This window comes from Schistocerca cancellata, chromosome 9 (assembly GCF_023864275.1).
Source record: "Schistocerca cancellata isolate TAMUIC-IGC-003103 chromosome 9, iqSchCanc2.1, whole genome shotgun sequence".
Taxonomy (NCBI): domain Eukaryota; kingdom Metazoa; phylum Arthropoda; class Insecta; order Orthoptera; family Acrididae; genus Schistocerca; species Schistocerca cancellata.
In genome coordinates, this window is record NC_064634.1 from 92720635 (window position 1) to 92742586 (window position 21952).

The 21952-nt window shown below is 42.3% G+C and overlaps 1 protein-coding gene and 1 pseudogene across 1 annotated transcript in view; both read left to right on the forward strand.

Moving 5' to 3' along the window:
- The first annotated feature begins 2456 nt into the window (after positions 1 to 2456).
- Positions 2457 to 2574, forward strand: LOC126102259 (5S ribosomal RNA; annotated as a pseudogene).
- Positions 2575 to 3295: 721 nt separating this feature from the next.
- Positions 3296 to 21952, forward strand: part of LOC126100785 (dehydrogenase/reductase SDR family member 11-like) — a 38833-nt gene continuing 20176 nt past the window's right edge. Inside the window, exons 1-2 of the mRNA XM_049911406.1 lie at positions 3296 to 3465; positions 18700 to 18862. Of these exons, the coding sequence (XP_049767363.1) occupies positions 3334 to 3465; positions 18700 to 18862 (295 nt within the window). The 5' untranslated portion in view covers positions 3296 to 3333. The remainder of the gene's footprint in view (positions 3466 to 18699; positions 18863 to 21952) is intronic.

The following is a 21952-nucleotide window of genomic DNA, read 5'->3' on the forward strand; positions in this document are numbered from 1 at the left end:
CTCCACACTGCCCTCCAATGCTAAATTTGTGATCCCTTGATGCCTCAAAACATGTCCTACCAACCGATCCCTTCTTCTAGTCAAGTTGTGCCACAAACTTCTCTTCTCCCCAATCCTATTCAATACCTCCTCATTAGTTACGTGATCTACCCACCTTATCTTCAGCATTCTTCTGTAGCACCACATTTCGAAAGCTTCTATTCTCTTCTTGTCCAAACTAGTTATCGTCCATGTTTCACTTCCATACATGGCTACACTCCATACAAATACTTTCAGAAACGACTTCCTGACACTTAAATCTATACTCGATGTTAACAAATTCCTCTTCTTGAGAAACGCTTTCCTTGCCATTGCCAGTCTACATTTTATATCCTCTCTACTTCGACCATCATCGGTTATTTTACTCCCTAAATAGCAAAACTCCTTTACTACTTTAAGTGTCTCATTTTCTAATCTAATTCCCTCAGCATCACCCGACTTAATTTGACTACATTCCATTATCCTCGTTTTGCTTTTGTTGATGTTCATCTTATATCCTCCTTTCAAGACACTGTCCATTCCGTTCAACTGCTCTTCCAAGTCCTTTGCTGTCTCTGACAGAATTACAATGTCATCGGCGAACCTCAAAGTTTTTACTTCTTCTCCATGAATTTTAATACCTACTCCGAATTTTTCTTTTGTTTCCTTTACTGCTTGCTCAATATACAGATTGAATAACATCGGGGAGAGGCTACAACCCTGTCTTACTCCTTTCCCAACCACTGCTTCCCTTTCATGCCCCTCGACTCTTATAACTGCCATCTGGTTTCTGTACAAACTGTAAATAGCCTTTCGCTCCCTGTATTTTACCCCTGCCACCTTCAGAATTTGAAAGAGAGTATTCCAGTTAACATTATCAAAAGCTTTCTCTAAGTCTACAAATGCTAGAAACGTAGGTTTGCCTTTTCTTAATCTTTCTTCTAAGATAAGTCGTAAGGTCAGTATTGCCTCACGTGTTCCAACATTTCTACGGAATCCAAACTGATCTTCCCCGAGGTCGGCTTCTACCAGTTTTTCCATTCGTCTGTAAAGAATTCGCGTTAGTATTTTGCAGCTGTGACTTATTAAACTGATTGTTCGGTAATTTTCACATCTGTCAACACCTGCTTTCTTTGGGATTGGAATTATTATATTCTTCTTGAAGTCTGAGGGTATTTCGCCTGTCTCATACATCGTGCTCACCAGATGGTAGAGTTTTGTCAGGACTGGCTCTCCCGAGGCCATCAGTAGTTCAAATGGAATGTTGTCTACTCCCGGGGCCTTGTTTCGACTCAGGTCTTTCAGTGCTCTGTCAAACTCTTCTGAGAAAAACGTATATATATATATATATATATATATATATATATATATATATATATATATATATATATATAAATGTTTGAAAATCAGGCTTCCAAATTCCATATGTAAATTAAATAAATAAAATCCAAGGATGGTAACAGTAAATATGTTAATTTCGTGTAAAGCATGGTACAAAATTTCGCTTCGGTATCTTTAAAACTGTGGATTTGGTGCATCCTTAAAATAGTGTGTATTTGTCATGAACATTCCCTTAACTATGAAACAGATTTAGTGAAAGCTGCCGATAGTGCCTTAAAGAATAATTGTACCCATCCCTTGTTTCAGTAGAATCAGTAGCTAACAGCCGAATTGTGGGTCGTGTGCATAGTCCAGGAACTTCTATACTGATGAGGGAATTTGCGTAGTTTACGCCAAGTGACGCAATCGCTTTGCAGAATGTTGGTTAGGGAATGAGAGCTGAAATAAAATAATTTGTTGATAATGATGTTTCTTAAATATTATGCGCATTTTTCTGTCGTGGATGCAGCCGTGGCCTAGGTCTGTCGGGACGGCAGTTCAGCATGTTCGGTCAGAGGGTTATCTGCCCTCTGTGACAAAAACCTGAGGAATGGATCAACGATGAACATTAACGGTTGTCGTGGGATGTCCACCCCGAGCAAATATAACGAACAGTTAGGAAAAAAATGAAATTTCAAAAAAGGGGGGGGGGGGGGGTAACGTGTTCGATTACAAATCAGAACGGCCTCGGCCCGGATCCCGAACCTGCCAGCGCTTAAAATTTGATTAATAATCAGCACTGCCGGCCGAAGACTTCCGGCATAAGAAGTCCGCGTCTTTCTGCCAAGGGCCTTGTCAAAGAGGGCGGAAGAGCAGACAGAGGTTCAGGGCACTTTCTTGTGCTTGGAGTGGGAAACTACCCTTAAAGAAGGGGGAATCAGCAATGGTCAACGACATGAGGAAGCAGAAGGCAATGGATACCTCTGCATTAGAAACACATACTGTGTATCCACAGGACATGTGGCCTCTAACAGGAATTCGTGCTGGGCCGCATCATACCAGTAAGAAGAGTGATGACTCAAAAAAAAAACTTTTTTCTCAAAATCTACCAAGGCTAGGGCAACGGCCTTGCCGCAGTGGATGCATCGGTTCCCGACAGATCACCGAAGTTAAGCGCTGTCGGGCGTGGCTGGCACTTGGATGGGTGACCATCCGAGCCGCCATGAGCTGTTGCCATTCTTCGGCGTGCACTCAGTCTCGTCATGCCAACTAAGGAGCCACTCTACCGAACAGCAGCAGCTCCGGTCAAAGAAAACCATCATAACGACCGGGAGAGCGGTGGTGTGCTGACGACAAGCCCCTCCCATCGGCATCCTCATTGAGGATGACAGCCGGCCGGAGTGGCCGAGCGGTTAAAGGAGCTACAGTCTGGAACCGCACGACCGCTACGGTCGCAGGTTCGAATCCTGCCTCGGGCATGGATGTGTGTGATGTCCTTAGGTTAGTTAGGTTTACGTAGTTCTAAGTTCTAGGGGACTTATGACCACAGCAGTTGAGTCCCATAGCGCTCAGAGCCATTTGAACCATTTTTTTGAGGATGACACGGCGGTCGGATGGTCCCGTTGGGCCACTTCTGGCCTGAAGACGGAGTGGTATCAAGGCTAGATTTGCGAAATTTTGTACACCTAGTTCTATAAACTGCATCCCTCTCTGCGTGATTCTTGGTTTCGCGGAGAGACGGAGGTATCAAGTAACGTGTTCCAGAACTGACGTCTCGGCTGACTCAGCGTTTTGTATGGCGGGTGTCGTCAGATGACCAATTGACGAATGTCACGCCGCAGGTCCGGCAGTACACAGCCCGGGGTTATCTCTCTTGCGACCGCCGGACTTCAGAGAGAGCGACAAGAAAAAAGAAAAAGCACATCGCGGACGGAGTATTAAAGTCCGGCTGCGCCAGAACCCCGCCGTAGTCAGAGCGATCGAGCGTGGTTCGAGATGGCGCTGTACAAGGGACGTGTTGCGCTGGTGACCGGCGCCGGGGCAGGCATAGGCGCCGCCATCACGCAGGCGCTGCTCCGGCACGGCGTCAACGTCGTGGGCGTCGCCAGGAGGCGCGCCAGGGTGCAGGTACGTTCAAAATGGTTCAGATGGCTTTGATCAGTATGGGACTTAACATCTGAGGTCATCAGTACCCTAGAACTTAAGCTACTTAAACTTAACTAACCTAAGGACATCACACACGTCCATGCCCGAGGCAGGATTCGAACCTTCGACCGTAGCTGTCGCGCTGTTCCGGACTGAAGCGCCTAGAACCGCTCGGCCGGTGCAGGTACGTCTGCTGCCGTGTCACCAGAGCCAGGAAGGCCCATGCGTGTACCCCAAGGGCACCAACAGAAAATGCGGCGCCTCTTTTCTCGGCAAATTTGACCACACAAAAAGAGGAAGAATTTTATACAGTCTGGGTCCTATCCAGGATCTACAGACCACTACACTGAACCTTTGCAGCTGGGCTTACCAGCGAATATTTTTTTGATCACGAAATCTGATTTTGTACACTCGGTTCGTCATTTCTCAATTTTGTGGTTCCGTACCTGAACTGGTAGAAACGCAACCTTATAGTAGTAGTTCAGATCCTTTTTGAGTGCATTCAGTTATTAGTTGGCACACCCACGCCTATACAGAACCTGCACTAACATTAGCGCTCAACTGAACTTTAAAAAGAAAAGAAATGTTTTCTTTGAATACTTTTATTTTTAAAACGACGAAGGATAAGTGATACTTAGTTTTTGCTAGGTTTTGTAGACGTAATAACGACGAACTAACGAGTGAGAGACAACTGGTGTTGCTGATGTCTAACAACCTTTTCTTTTTATGGAATGATGCAGCAATTCCCACTGCATCGTGCCTTCTAACAACTCCTTCACAGGAAAGAAACCTAACTACGCCCATTTAGGGTAGATACTTCTTACGATGAATACTTGGGCTCCGTCACTCCCCTGTCTAGCGACACTTGCTGCACCACAACCTGCATCCCCACTTCAAATCGAACAGGTTAAAATGCGTAAATTACTTTATTTCTGACCAAAAATGGTTCAAATGGCGCTGAGCACTATGGGACTTAACATATGAGGTCATCAGTCCCCTAGAACTTGATGATGATGATGATGATGTCCTCCTCGCCGTGTCCGGCGACAGCGACTCCGTTAGTCTTCTCTGTCCTTGTTGTGGTAGGCTCGGATGTGGCTCGCCAATCCGAATTTCGCTTTGAACATCCTGTTGCGTGAAGCACAGTGAAGTTGACCAGCAGAGTTGTAAGTATACGTGTAGACAGGTTTGAGCTGAGGTAGCTCTCTTTTAGCATCCAGGTTCATTAGACGCTTTTGCTCGAAATGTTCGATGCTCTTATGTACAGTTGATCGCCACTCCGATCGGCGCAATGCTAGCTCCTCCCAACGGTTGCTTGGAATGCCACAGGCTGCAAGGTGGCGTTTAATGGTGTCTTTATATCGCAGGTGTTGACCACCTTTCCTCCTCTTCCCGCACGAGAGCTGCGAGTAGATCACCGCTTTAGGTAGCCTACTGTCATCCATGCGTACTATGTGACCACTCCATCTCAGTTGATGTTTCATTATTGAAGCTTCAATACCAGCCAGTTTCACGCGGCGCAAAATCTCCGTGTTTGGGACACGGTCTTTCCATTTGATGCGCAGAATTGATCTCAGACATCGAAGATGAAATTTATCTAGCTTCTTGATGTCAGCTTTGTAACAGCACCAGGTTTCCGAGGCATAGAGTAAGGTGGATAATACTACTGCTTTGTAGACTGCAATTTTTGTTTGTAGTTTGAGATCATGTGATTTCCATACTCGGTCATTAAGCTTACCGAAGGCTGAGGCTGCGCTGGCTATACGCGCTGCGATTTCCGTTGTCAGGCTGTTGTCACTTCTAATTTGGCTTCCCAAGTATTTGAAATTTGACACATTTTGCAAGGGTTTGTTATTTATCTCAATACTGGAGTCATCTGCATTAAGAGCTCTAAGTGGCTGTTTGAGAACTTGCGTTTTAGTGATGCTAATGGCTAAGCCAAATCTTCTGCAGGAGGCATTTAGCACATTTATGTAAGTCTGAAGAGTTTCGCAAGAATTAGCCATCCGCGTAGAGAATCTCTAAGATGGTTAGTTTGGTTACGCGACTTTTTGTTCTGAGGCGAGAGATGTTGAAGACACTTTTGTCTGTCCTTGTGTCGAGACTAATTTGATTACTACAGGGTTTGGTCGCGTCTCTCATAACAACTGCGAAGTAAAGTGAGAAGAGTGTGGGAGCTAGAACACAGCCTTGTTTTACACCACATGTCACGGGAAACTGTTCGCTTATAAGTCTATAGGCCTTTGGCACAATTGTTTTGTTAATCTCCATTGCAGGATGTATTTTTATGTATTTCACTTCTGCGTCACAAGCCACTGGCGACACGCAGTCAGTGTCCTTTGCTACATACAATGTCCATATAAGCAATTAATATAAGGCACAAGTCTCACTGTAACAGCTAGGATGACGGCTCTTCTACTCCGGGTCTGCTAGTGCCGTCCTACTACTGTCCAGCCGAGGCTGGCAGTGTAAGTAGGCTGTTTAGGTTTTTATGTCGGTAACGCCACGTAGTGCTCTGTATCAAAATCACTGACTGTGCTGAGTGCAGTCTGTGGCTGGTTGGACTCATTGTTGGAATATTCGCTTGTGTAGTGTTGGGCAGATTGAGGTGAACAGCGCTTAGCGTTGTGCGGTTGGAAGTGAGCCGCCAGCAGTGGTGGATGTTGGGAGAGAGATGCCAGAGTTTTGAGAACGGGCGATCAGGACGGGTGTCCGTCAGAAAAAGGAAATTTGTAAGACTGGGTGTCATGAACTGATATATGATGACTTTTGAACCCTATTAAGGTAAATACATTGTTTGTTCTCTATCAAAATCTTTCATTTGCTAACTATGCCTATCAGTTGTTAGTGCCTTCAGTAGTTAGAATCTTTTATTTAGCTCGCAGTATTGGCGCTCGTCGTATTGCAGTAGTTCGAGTAATGAAGATTTTTGTGAGACAAATGATTCATGAAAGGTATAGGATATTGTTAGTCAGGGCCATTCTTTTGTAGGGATTATTGAAAGTCAGACTGCGTTGCGCTAAAATATTGTGTGTCAGTTTAGTGATGATCAGAATAAGTAAAGAGAGAACTGCCTGAATACGTTCAGTATTGCTCAGCTGTCTGAATATCAAATAACTTCGAAGTTTACCAGCACAGTCATTCATAATTTTTCTAAGGGGAGGTTTCAGCAGGAGCGGCGCTTATATTCTCTTAGTACAGTTGCCGCTCCTGTCGTGGTGACGTCCTAGTCAGCGTACTGTTGCCTCTCTGCTCTTGCGTTTTTCATCTTCATGCCGGCACTTGTCGATAGGCCAGAACACTAAATATAATTAATCATTTCAAAATCGTCTCGAAGGGATAGAAATATATCTTTGTGTATAAAAGGATTTAGAAATCAGTCTATAGTACTGTTTGCGATACATCGAAGTAAGTACCTCCCAGTGAGGTGAACCGATTAAAGTTAAAGTATTGGGAAAGTGGTAAACTTGGCCACTTCTCCCGAGCAGTAGGTGGCCATATTTCCCGGTCGGATGTCATGTCGACATCAGCGGTTCATAAGTCAAGCTATCAGACAGGAAGAAACAACAAGGAGCTACATTTGTAAGCGAAAAAAGGTTGTCTAAACAGTGATATTTTAAAAATTATTACTCTAGGTATTAACAAGGTAACAAGAGTACTATAAATGGCTTACTTTTCATCAAACAACTGAAAATCAGGAAAGTCCTTACTAAGAATATAACAGAACAGACTCCCACTGTCAAACTCATGACAACAATGACGGTGTGTATTGGAACTACTGTGATCACTTCTCGGCAGGCAGCAGCAATGTTCAGGTCAAAAAAATTCAATGGCCGATTATCCCATCCTGGCCTATTTTTTCGGATCCTTCTATAAGAGGCGTATAAATGAAACCCGGCCACCAGTGTAATGTAACGGAAACGATTTTATTAACTCAAAAACGGAGTTATACACAGTACATATACTCAAAAATAGTCGCCAAAACTGTTGGCACATTTATCCTATTGCGTCACTAGCCGGTCGATTTCATCCTCGGAGAAGCTAATAGGCTGCTGTCGGATCCAGTCCTGGTCCCAGTCACACACTTCGTCGTCCGTTGCGAATCGATATCCGCGGATAGGGTGTTTTGGAAGTCCAAACACCGATGGATCTCGTCCACAGTGATTCTGCGGTTGTCCAAGACTAAAGCATTCACTTCCGCAACCATTTCCGGTGTGATGACACGATGAGCCTGTCCAGGACCAGCATCGTCTTCCAGTGACTCGCGCCCCTCAAGGAATCGTTTGCGCCATTCCACAATACTTACGACTCAGACTGTACTCACCGTAAACGACCTTCATCTGTCGATACATTTCTCGGCCTGCAACTCCCTCCGCCGCCAAAAATCGAATCACTGCTCGTTGTTTCTGCTTGTATGTATTGTACTGTATGTCAACCGGGGGCCTAGAAACGACGGAGAGGCTCCGTCCCCGCCGCAGCCACAGTGGTCCACAACCCCACGACGACTACCGCAGTCCACTTCACCCCTCCGCCGACCCAAACCGAACCACTTCTTCAGGGTTATTGTGCGGTTCGGCCCCCAGTGGACCCCCCTCCAGGGAATGTCTCACACCAGACGAGTGCAACCCCTATGTTTGGGTGGTAGAGTAATGGTGGTGAACGCGTATGTGGAGAACTTGTTTGCGCAGCAATTGCCGACATAGTGTACCTGAGGAGGAATAAGAGGAACCAGCCCGCATTCGCCGAGGCAGATGGAAAACCGCCTAAAAACCATCCACAGACTGGCCGGCTCACCGGAGCTCGACACAAGTCCGCCGGGTGGATACGTGCCGGGGACCAGGCGCTCCTTCCCAGTCCCGGAAGCCGTGCGTTAGACCGCACGGCTAACTGGGCGGGCTGTTCGTGCTTACCCGCCTGCATGTCTGGTAGTGGTCGATAACTTGTGTGACCACCTTCTCTTCGGCCTGAAAACACACTGGCGCTAGGCAACATCAAACGGTACGTCAGTCTCTCTGCCAATATATGGCGCCACCATACCCGCATTTATGTGGTCCCACATTACGTGTAAGGCAAAGGTAGATTGAGTGAACCTCATACTTTTTCAAAGGCGGTACTGGTAAAAACAATTTTTTTCTCATTTTACATAAAAATGCCTTAAATTTCGAACATTTTCAATGACATTAGTATGAATATCAACCAGCTACACTTCTTTTTAGATGGTTTTTATTTTATAAATCACTCACTGTGACCCCATTCTGGCATACTGCCATTACCAGGGGCACTGTAAATAGAAAAGTAAGTAAAGGTCGTAATATAATGGTCTGTAACAATGACCAGATAATTCTATTAATTTGGTATTTTTATCTTACATATAATATCGTTGCTGTTATGTCCCGTCTTTTTTTAGAACTAATAGTTTCTCCTCAGATGTCGATGGAGACGTGTATCTAACTTTAGTCGGTTTTTATGTGTGCTATTTTTCTCTTGACAGATTGAATGACAATGGTTCAGCGATATTACATGTTTACACAGTTCCCGTTATAAACATGTGGATAAGCGATATTACATGTTTACATAATTACCTTTATAATGGTACAATTATTAGATGTCTACATGGTTACCATTATAATGGTAGCCATGTAAACATGTAACATCGCTGATCCACTGTCATCCAAGTTGTCAAAGGCAGATATACGTCTTCAACGTACATCTGAGTACAAACAATAATTCTAAGGAAAAGACAGGACATTGCAGCAACGATATTACATGTAAGGTAAAAACACCAAACAATTGTATTATAACTTTTCGGATCATAGTTACGGACCATTATACTAAGACCATATTTTATTTACGTAGTTACAGAGCATCTACTGTCAGCAATATGCGGAAATGGGCTCATCGTGAGTGATTTTTAAAATAAAAATCATTTAAAGAGCAGTTTAGCTGGCTGACGACCAGTTTAGCTGGCTGATATTCGTAATAACAATGTCGTTAGATGACATTTTGCACTTTGGGCCCCAAAGAACAAAGTTTCCAATGTGCCCATAATTCTGTACAATTTTCATATCCCCCACGACTACCAATAAAATCTGACCATGAGCTGCAATATTTTGATTCGAATTTCACTCGAAGGTGAAAATCCTGTCTTTCTTCTTTTGTTCTGAAAAGAGTTGGAAGATGTTTCTTCTTGTCATTACTATCCTAAAATGTAATTTCTGGTGCTTCTTAAGGTTGAGTGGAAGTATTTGTTGACGATTGATACATGATGTGGTGTCATTTTCCTTTTGGTTGGCCTGTGAGTTCTTGAGTTCCAGTTCTTCAAGAATGTGTTTTGCTTCAGAATCACTACTTTTCTCACTTGATGAATGAATATCATTTGGAAAATCCTCCTGAAGTGACTCCAGTATCTCCTCATCTTTTAAGTATCTTGCCATGGCATGTCATGCAGGAACACGAAACTCTATACCTGAAGTATAGAATTTTTATACGAAAATTTTGTAAGTGTCTTCAATCTTTTGTTCTTCCGAACAATTAGTAGCGTAAATAGACTTACTACGAAATGAGGAATAAATATGAAAATCAGATTATCACAAGAAACACTCAAAGAATGACCAGCTTCTATCTGCATGCAACCAAATAACAAGAGCACTACACCCGCTAAATTTCAACCTCCTTTGGAGCCAAAGATAATATATCCGGGAAAATTTATGTGACGTGTTAACAGTGTACTATTAGTAATCTATAAAATTTCACAACGAAATTTAATGCAATATGAAGAAACTTTCGTGGTTTTACTTGCTTCAGTTTCTAACTGATAGGTATAACAAATCTTACTGAAAATAGGTACTTGCTCTATCAGTAGGTGGCGCTTGTAACAAATCTTCATTAACAATCCATCTTATTTACTATATAGAGGATATGAAACAATACGATAAGTCAATTTCAGTTTGCGCGACGGAATTTCTCTGTGCACACCTTTACCGCATCTGGTACACTCATATAGCGACAAACGTACCTCATATACCGAAAGAAAATCTTTATGTAACTGGGTGTTCCCTAACCATGGGAAAGATAGGCCAAAGATTACGGACCATTACGCAGAGGGTATTTAAAGTCAGTGACAACAATATCTAAAATATCTTTAATGGCTCGAAAATAGCACAAACAACAGATATACCAACCACAATTTAAGCATACAGGCGGTGAAATAATGAAGGCGCGCAATGCGTGACCACATGGTACCGAAAGTGCAAATCTCACGAATTCTTACAATAATTGTACTTGTAAAAAGGCATTGAAATATACTCTGAGAGTGAGTGAAGAACACAAAGAACGAATATGGGAGCAAAAAATACATGTGCGCCAGAACACGTATCTAATAAACGATTGGTCATTATACACGTTCAGATTCTCGAAACGCAGAGAACCGATATTCCGAGACCATAATACGCCCAGAATATCACTTTAATTTTTATCTATGTTACAAACAACAGGAATGATTGAAGGATTTGAGTAAGAGTAATGAAGGTTTCGTTATCCACAGACTGCTTATTACAACTATGAAAAAAGTGATCAGAGCAGTACATGAGGTCTCTTTCTTAGTCTACAGTAAGCAAGTTCGTAAGGGAGTGGAGGTTAGCGACAGTAGTGTAGAATATGTCATTAATTATTTGCTTTACCTTCCTACATTTCACCAGCGTTAGTTTACGTATTAAATGATACACCCCGTACACAATGACACCACTCCACTCACACGATTTCACATGCTCAACTTCACTCTCACCATCATACTGCTAGTCGTCAAGTGAACATTAACAGATTACTGGCTACGCATCTGCCAAAAACAGCAACATCAACGGAAATACATTTTTTTAAAGACACAGTAAACGCATGACATATACTCCTTAACTATGTGGCAAACATATGTCACTGTAAATAATTTGTGCAACTGCATCTTCATTCACGCAGTTAGCCACATAACAATATTAATTTAAATGTCACATCTCTTATATGATGATAGGACTATGAGTTATGGGCTTTCGACCATCATCCGGTGCCTAATTTGTTTAGGTTCAACGCTAAGAACATCTGTATGTCACAGATAGAATAAAACTTTTTCTAACTTAACCTATTGTAGCAGTCAGTTTCTCTATCAGATGTCTGTTCACGTTTAACAGCTATTTAGATTTCCGTCACGCGCAGACTATGGGGAAGCAACGACTTGTGATGTCATATCGTTGCAATACACTCACACTCTGGACCACTGCCACTGTTTATATAGGGACAGTAAACCATTTCATAATCAGTTTTGAATTTTAAGTGATTGTTTATCCAAAACTTTCGTTTACCCGCAGATCACAACACTAAAATAGTCAGTAGTTATACTGAAACCAAAACAAATCCCCATGTTCTGGGTTTTAATAAAACTCAAATTGGGATTTTACGTTATGTGAGACTACAGTTGAGCATTTAACCTACCCACGAGATGCTAACAAGATCTGACCCCAGTGATTAGCACAGTAACAGACACTTCCCAAACGATCATGTGAAAGTATTAAGAAAACAGTCACGCGACGGAAACTAGTAAGAATCTGAATTTAAACACGGGTGGCCGAATAAACATGAATGGTGTGTGTCGTACCTTTAGATATGGTAACCGATAGAGGTTTCATCGTTCAACAAAATGAAACGAAATGTCACACCAAACTGTTGTTTATTCCTAAAAAAATTAATTGGATTCCACTACACAAAACAATTAACATTGCAGTGCACAGAGGTTCACTTGGATTGTAAATGAGACGCGGTAAGACCTTGTCACAGTTTGGTGGAACTGGAAATTAAATGATACAATTCGCTTTGTCCACCTAAACCCTCATGAATTTTTCAATACACTGAAAAAAAGGACCCAGAAACGTCCATGCAAGCACCAGCACCCTTGCCTAAACACGTGATCACTTCAACTAGCCGACTGTTTGGATTAATTTTAGAAATTAATGACTCTAGCTTACAATGAAAAACTTCACGGTCTTCTCGTCACAACTCTCGCGGCTTATTCTTACCATCGGTCTAAGACTCAGGCTGAGTATGACTCTAATGACAGCTGAAAGTTATAAGTTTAACTCTGGCACCTATGGCCAGCTCTAGGACGACAACCTCCATCTATGCAGCTCTACAGTGGATCAGCACCGGATTCTCTTCAGCCAATCGCTAGAGACCTTTCGAGTTCAGACATCAGTTTCCCTTCTCCTCAAGAAATGGCTGTGATTAGCCAGTAATGAATTATCTACCTCAGAGCAGATGGAAAGCAGAAGTTCTTTCTAGTCATGAGAATGGTTTCATATTTCTGCCAACGACAAGAACTGAAAATAAGCACTTCCTCCCCACTGTGAAAATGATTTTGGTAAACCAACCTGAGATTTGTGTACAAAATTTAAACAACCAGGCCTGCTGACCTACTGTGAGTCAAGCAGATTCCTTTCAGCTTGAGTGTGTCATGTTTCCCACCCCTTGCGGATTCACATTTTGTGAAAGCATTCTTTCCTAGGCATCTCACAATGACAGTTTACAGTATATGCCCTGGTGAAAATTGACTCGGGGGCTGCGTTTGTGGTACTGTCTCTGACAATGGCCCCGTGACCAGGATATCTGCCTTAAGCCACCCATCCATTCACAGGGCTATTAGTCAACCAAACCCCCTGCCGAGCGGGTCTGATCTGACACGTTCACCTTTATGTGGGCGAATAGTGGTTGGGTCTACAGTCTAGTTGTATTGGATCCACTGGCTCTCCGCTAGCTCCCTTTCCAACTGCTACGTGCCACCCCACACTCTGCCCTTGCCCTTCTGTTTTGGCATGGTGAAAGCTGCCATGAGACTGGGCACAGGTAGGTTCCATCATACAGTTGCAGTGTGCATACGCAGATCGGTGACCTGCTCAGTGGTGGTGGTGGGGGGGTGGGGGGGTGGGGGGGGGGGGGGTGTTGGCCAACTTGTTGGCTTGTGAATGGGTGGCTTCAGTACCTGACATTTCAGCTAGAAACGTTTTTACTACGTCTTAGCCACTGGATAGCTGCGCCCCTCACTTTCCCACAGGCTGCTAGCAGACCCAGCTACCAAAGCAGCATTACATGTATCCTTACAGAAGAGAAATGAATTTGAGAAGTACTTAGTTTTTCAATCATTGGTGCTTGTTTCACTAACTTTCACATTTTAGTGCATCAGTAGTAATTTGAATTTAATTTTGGAATTCAATATGGATAGAGGTCTATTAACTAGGTTACGAAGTGGTTTTGGAAGAACTACCCCACAACAGTTGTCAGCAAGGACTGGCAGATACAGACTTCATAAACCATGATGATTGTATGCGTGACATTTTAAAGAAATGTAGAGCATCTAAAACTCGATGCGTTTCAATAGCTGGTGATGTGAATTATATTTGCAATAACATTCTAAAAATACACCTGAAACTTTCGTAGTCACTGTGAGTACAGTAAATAAGTAAACAATTATCGTGGTGTGATCTGTCATGGGAGTCAACTAATAGCTTCTTCTTTCCTAAAACAGAATCCAAAGACAGCACAATATCTACATTAAGATTTTCTAGTCAACTGCAATGCATTTTTCCTTTGAGCTTTATATCTATTTTTTTTCTCTAAGTGCACACTGATTTCTTCTTTTTAGATATTATACAGTATTATTGATGTACACGACATTTTTCATTGAACAAGAAGGCATTTCCCCTGTCTACAGCAGATTTAATTTCCATTCGGCTAGTAACACAAAATATAATACCAATAGTACAATACATATACTGAACAGGCAAAAAAACTGGTACACCTGCCTAATATAGTGTAACGCCCCCGCGAGCATGCAGAAGTGCCGCAACACGACGTACCATGGACTTGACTAATGTGTCTGAAGTAGTGCTACAGCGAACTGACACCATGAATCCTGCACGTCTGTCCATAAATACATGAGAGTACGAGGGGTGGAGATCTCCTCTGAACAGCGCATTGCAATGCCTGCCAGGTATGTTCAATAACGTTCATGTCTGGGAAGTCTGCTGATCAGCGGAAAAGTGTTTCTGGAACAACTGTAGCAATTCTGGACATATGGGGTATCGCATTGTTCTGCTGGAATTACCCAAATCCGTCGGAATGCACAATGGATATTAATGGATGCAGGTGATCAGACAGGTCGCTTTCGTACTTGTCATCTGTCAGAGTCGTATCTAGACGTTTCAGGGGTCCCATATCACTCCACCTGCACACGTCTCACACCATTACAGAGCCTCCACCAGCTTCAACAGTCCCCTTCTGACATGCAGGGTCCATGGATTTATGAGGTTGTCTCCATACCCATACAAGTCCATCTGCTCGACACAATTTGAAACGAGACTCGTCTGACTGTGCAACATCTTTACAGTCATCAACAGTCCATTGTCAGTGTTGATGGGCCCAGGCGAGGCATAAAGCTTTGTGCTGTGCACTCATCAAGGGTATAAGAGTGGGCCTTCGGCTCCGAAAGCCAATATCAATGATGTTTCGTTGAATGGTTCGCACGCTCACACTTGCTGACGGCCCAACAATGAAATCTGCAGCAATTTGTGGAGGGTTGTATTTCTGTCACGTTCAGCGACTCTCTTCAGTCGTCGTTGGTCTCATTCTTGTAGAATTTTTTCCGGCCACAGCGACGTCGGAGATTTGATATTTTGCCAGATTCCTGGTACACTCGTGAAACAGTCGTAGGGAAAATCCCCACTTCATCGCTACCTCGGAGATGCTGGTCCCATCGCTTATGCGCCGACTATACCACCACGTTCAACTCAATTAAATCTTCATAACCTACAAATGTAGCAGCAGTAACCGATCTAAGAACTGCTACAATAGCAGGTTGCATATATAAGTTTTTATTATTAAAACAGTGTCATTTGCATTTTTGTTATTATCATTTCCATTTGAAAATAAATATAGGCTTTCAACAAAAGAGCAACAACTGTTCCTGCTAACCCGATTAATATCTGAGATGCAGCCACAGAAAGGTTGAAGTGGTTGCAGCTGGCGGACAACAAAAAATATTATATAGTGTTGTAATGGATACCAATGATGTCATAGCGGGCAAGAGGGGTTCGTAAAGATGTTGGTTGCAACCACACGATAGTCACCACTTGAAACAGCCAAACAGCATTCGACCTAAACTCTCGGAAGTTAAACCACTTGATGAGGGCTGATGATCAAGAATACTGTATGAGCATATATCGCTGTGGGATCATGCGTTTGTACATCTACAAACCTCTTTTACCAGTGAGTTGAAAAATCTTCATCTTTTCAGTCTCATCCACCAACCGTTATCGTCTTGACCTAAATACAAAATCTCCTAACGAAACTGTGGTGGTTTACCATTACTATTTAGATCTCTCTTAGAGTGGGACAGTAGACAGAAATTCTCTACCACTCTCATTTCATCCAACAGAAATAGCTGCACATCCACACGAGTCTCCGTAATTTAAACGTCTACACCTGCAACCTCCTCTGGCCCTCAATGGCTATGTCCCATGCTGAGTGCTTGGTGTTTTTCACTTTCCTTCGCAGATTCTATCTCTTCTAAAAGGCATTCTTTAAGCTTCTTGTGCACTGAAAGTTTAGATTGTGCCGTCCTAGCAGTAAATGCCCAGTATCCTCGCTACTGTAGAAAAACAGCACTCATTTCCGAGCATGTACAGGTAACTGTCTGAATCCTGGCTTCCAGCAGAAACATCTTTATGGTCTGTGTGATGTGATCCCCTCCGTGCTCTTATGCATTCTCAAAGCTGGACAGCCGTCCCAAGTTGCAGAAATGCACTACAAGGACCCATCAGTGTAAGAATTAAAGGAAACAGCACATCTGAGATTTGCAATCACTGGCGTTAGATTTAATTGTGTGCATGCTTTTATGCAGCACTAGTAATTTAAATGAATTTGCTATCTTAATTCGCATAATGGTTTAGCAATAAATGTTATGGAACAGCTTTTAGAACCTTTAGACCAATACAAATAAAAAATATTACCTCCATGCACCAACATATTCCAAATGTCAGAAGGTTAAGTGTCAATGTTGTTGAAAATTTGTAAATAAAGTCCATTTTTACAAAGACTACGGAACTGTTCCAATGATGTCTAAAGAAACAGTGACGGATGTTTTATAAAATCTGAAGAGGACATTGTACATGAAAATCGCTGAAATTTGACATTTTCTGTTTTTTATCCCATAATGTACATTGGACGTTCCTGAATATTCTGATGTATAATACATTAAAACCAGACAATTGTGACACCTTCAAATGATATTTTGAATGTTGTCAAGTGACTGTCAAATTTCACAGCTACGTTTATACTGCCACAGTTCAGCAGTCATATCTTGGGAACTACAAAGTCTAGAAGGCTGTGCATTGCTTTGTTTTGTGCCTACTGCTACGTCTCAGAAGTTGGCATTACGAATAAACCTAAAAAACCGAGGTGGGTAACAAAAGTGTCTGATGGCAAGACAATAAAATATGCTGGAAGACTAATAGACAAAGTAAGTGATGAATTACATGAATATCATGGGAAGGCCATTAGAGATAAATGTGACAATTTAGAGAAGATGAAAAGAGCTGTGTGGAGCACTTTCTTCTGTCGAATATCAACCAATGAAAAGCCATGTTATGCTTTGAGTCCACCTCCACCAAACACTTGGTGTAAATATAGACTAGCTGACCTTTCTGGCACCCTGCATGAATTTACACACAAACACTCTCTTCCTTTGACGGTTATGGAGGCAATAAAACCTATTTGCAGAGATATGGCAAAACCTGAGCTACTAAAGACGTTTTTACATGGGAAGACCCAGAACGTGGATGAGTCCGTCAATAATGCTGTGTGGTGCCGTGTACGTAAAAATGTATTTGTTGGCCTATGACTCTAAAGTTTGCAGTGTCTGATGCTGCAATAACTTTTATTGGTGGGGACTATGAAAGACTTAAGGTTCTGGAGAACTTAGGGGTAAAATTCGGACAGAACACAGCTAAAGGACTGCGGGAACTGGATGAGCTTCGTGTACGTAAAGTAGAGTTAGCTGCTCAGCGAGTGACAAAAGAAGCGAGAAAGAAAAGGAGGAGGCAAGCACTAGGCTGTTGTGACGCTGAAGAAGACACAGACTATGGGCCAGGGCAATTCTAGTGCATAAAAGACGCAGAAATGTGAGTCTGTATAAGAATTTGTAAAAAAAAGTTTTAATCCTCAATATCTCTTAACTACATTTTATGCAATAAATGATGCTTTTTCTAAAAACGTACTGATGGTAGGGACAGGAAATTTTTACAGCATGCCAAGTGTGAGATTCAACACATATGGACCTAGAATAAATAAAGTATCCTGAGTTGTTTTGTTTTTATGTTCATTTAGTTACAAAATTCTGTCAAAATTGAGTGTTTGAAAAAAAAGATAACATGCCCCACAATACAATTTTAGTAATAATTCTAGTTCAGTGTATCTAGAAAGGTGCATTCAATAGTCATGGAAAATTGTAAGCAGGTGTCTTAAAAAGTTTCCAAGATAATGGGTCACAAATTCGATAATTTAACATTGGCAGCAGAGGACATACAATGTCCCTTTAACAAAAGGGAGGGTTTTTCATGACCTCATGTGATTAGTAGTGTTTAAAGGCATTGGCACTAATGTAGCAAGTCAGTCTGTCACTTGTATCCAACGTAGAGTGATGACCCAGTGTTCAAAGCACTGAAGTGATATGTGGGAGAACATAGCACAGATCCAAGTCAAGCCAGTATGACTTAAGTTTCGCATGGCTTCGCTAAATCTATTCTGTAGAATGCAGGTTGGTTACTTCGAAACCACCTGATCGTTTTATTAACCAGTGACTCTGTGGGTAAGTGACACACTAAAAATCCTGAGATCCACGGTTCAGTCCTAGAATTTGATACGTTACGTGACACTTTCCTAATGTCCCACTATGATTTGAACTCGCTAAAAATTACGAATAGCTTCGTGGTTCGGTGTCCACATTACACTGTAGACTCCTTTGTAAACGACTGGGTGACTCAGTTCAGAGGCCAAAGAAAGAGAAAGATATGTCACCTGCAATTGCTCAACCTTCTTGTTGAGGATAATATTTTCTCTAGTAAGCAGGTAACTAACGATATTCTGCGTTCCTTTTTCATCACCGTGGTTTCTGCTTTCGTGCAGGCTCTGGCTTTGAAGGATGCCCCTGGCAAACTGTACGCCCTGGAAGCGGACGTCAGCAAAGAGGAGAGCGTACTGGCCGTTTTCAAGTGGATCAGAGAGAACCTGTCTGGAGTGGACATCCTCGTCAACAACGTCGCCGTCTTGGTTGACGAAGACCTGACAAGTATGTACAAAGTTCCTTGGTATCAGCTAAACCGCTAATCTCTATTCAGATGATAAGGAACGACAGCAATACCTTGCATGTACCAATTTTTCACTGAATTTCGCAGCGTTCTCTGCATGTGGCCATGCTTACATCATTTCTCTTTACTTCTCTTTTTAGAGCCAGTTGTGGTTAGGATATCCACATGAAACTTTTTTTCAGTGGTCTTTTAATATATTCCATTAATCATGTCAATTTTTACATACAGATATATCACACAATTTATTTCCGTATTCAATTAATGTACAATCGATACGAAGACTACATAGTCTCAGCATCAGGTATCAAATACGACTCAAAAGTCGAGTGGTGTTCTTAACCAAGAGCATCCAAAGTAGCTAGAAGAGATTTGGTTTTCTGGATAGAGGTTTTGAATGGCACACTGAAATCAAGACTGTCTGCTCTTCTTACCGTGTCCTTTTCAACACGAATGCTCGTTGTATTTCTGGCACCAGAGCTTTAAGCATAAGCCATCTGACTGTTTGTACAGTTTTCCTATGGGGTCCTCTCGTAGCCCACTACTGGCTGAAATATCAATGGAACATTTCTTGAGCAAATAACTTTTGAGTGCAAATATTACGTGTATGATATACTGTTTACATCGACAGGCACTACAGCACAATACTTTCTTTTTTAGCTTAGTCAACATAAAAACGTTCAGATCACAGCGGAGATTGGCAATAAATCCATAAACTTCCTAGACCCAACCGTCGACGTCAGTTCACTAACAAGTTGTTTCATAAAATTACACGAAAAAAACAGAACTACAGACACTGCCCCAGGCCAGTGTATGGTAACCTTTGCTGTTCATGCCGTATGTTAAAGACCTTGCACACAACGTTAATAGTAACCTCAGATTTTTTACAGGCGATACTGCTACCTATAAAGAAGTACTGTAAAAGAGAAGCTGCATAAATATTCAGTCAGAGCTTGATAAGATTTCAAAATGCTGCAAAGATTGGCAACTTGCTTTAAACGTTCAGAAATGTAAAACTGTGCACTTGACAAAACGAAAAAGCGTAGTATCCCGTGACGGTAATATCGGTGAGTTACTGTTGAATTCGGCCAGCTCATACAAATATCTGGGTGTGTAACTTTGTAGGGATATGAAATGGAGTGATCACATAGCCTCAGCCGAGGGTAAAGCAGGTGGTAGACGTCGCTTTTTGGTAGTACACTGGGGAAGCGCAATCAGTCTACATAGGAGATTGCGTACAAATCACTCACGTGACTGTTCCTAGAATATTGCTCAAATGTGTGCGACCCTTACCAGATAGGACTAAAAGGTGATACTGAATCTGTACTGCGAAGGGCAGCACGAATGGTCACAGGATTGTTTGATCCTTGGGAATGTGTCGCAGAGATACTGAAGAACTGGCAGATTCTTGAAGATAGACATTAACTATCCTTAGAAAGTCTCCTAACAAAGTTTCAAGAACTGGCTTTAAATAATGGCTGTAGGAGTGTACTACGAGCACCTAAATGTCGCTCACGTAGCGGTCGTGAGGATAAGATTAGAATAATTACAGCATGCACAGAGACGTTCAAACAATCATTCTTAGTGCGCTCCATACGTGAATGGAACGAGAAGAAACCCTAATAACTGGCGCAATGGAACGTACCCTCTGCCATGTACTCAACGGTGGTGTGCAGAGTATAGATGTAGATGTAGAAATAACACCTTATTGCTCACAATACCCAGTAGCACACAAAGATGCAAATTTCGACTACCTGTCGCACTGTCCCATATTTGTTCCAATGTCCAAGGGAGATTTGAAAGCAGAATCTGACACAGTAAAATTTATTACTTTAATCAATTGCTATATTTCTACCTTGAATAACCGTATCTTGCATAGAAAACAAAAATTGAGAATAATGCCTCTCTTCCAAGCTCGCTCTGCTTTTCCTTCCAACATTTCTAGGCAATGGTGAACAATCCCATACGTAGGACAGATATCACAAACTGCTGACAAAACAATGAAATCCTGCAATTTCCTATTGCGGGAGGAACACAACAGCCCATTATATTTTCAGTAGTAACGAAAAGACCCAATTACTAGCCAACAACGGAGTACACAAAATTACTTGTTCCATTTGTGATAAGTTTTACATTGAGCTCAGTAGTTCAGTTGGTAGAGCAGTTGCCGGTGAAAGGCAAAAGTCCCGAGTTCCAGTCTCGGTCCGGCACACAGTTTTAATCTGCCAGGAAGTTTCATTTCAGCGCACTCTCCGCTGCACAGTGAAAATCTCATTCTGGAAACATCCCTTAGGCTGTGGCTAAGCCATGTCTCCGCAATATCCTTTCTTTCAGGAGTGCTAGTTCTGCAAGATTCGCAGGAGAGCTTCTGTGAAGTTTGGAAGATAGGAGACGAAGTACTGGCAGAATTGAAGCTGTGAGGACGGACCATGAGTCGTGCTTGGGTAGCTGAGTTGGTAGAGCACTTGCCCGCGAAAGGCAAAGGTCCCGAGTTCGAGTCTCTGTCGGGCACACAGTTTTAATCTGGCAGGAAATTTCAAGTATTACATTGGTTAACCTGGCAGAGACATAGCAGCTAGCCTGGCTGAACATGAACGGAGCCAGAGATAGCAGAATTTTGACTTCAGACACAATGATACCTTCTTGCTTACAACACCCAGTAGCACGCGAACACACAGATTTTGATCTACGAGTAATGGCGCACCGTCTCTCCTCTGCTCCCATGTACAAAGAAGAATTCAAAGCAGATTTTGACACAATAAAATGTATTGCCTCAAACAACAGCGGTAACCTTGTCTAGACTGACCACATCTTGCACGGGAAAAATTGAAAATTATACCCATCCAAGTTTCCTCTCCTGTTGCTTCCGATGTTTGCATGAAGTGGTGTGCAATCCCATACGTATGACAACTATCACAAAATGCCATCAAATCACTCAAATCAGGCAATTTCTTATTATCACAGGAACCCCAGAGCCCAGTATACTTTCAGCAGAAACGAGAAGATCCATTCACTTGCTAACAGCGGGTATATAGTGTGATTTGTCCCCCTTGTGATATGTTTTATATTGGTAA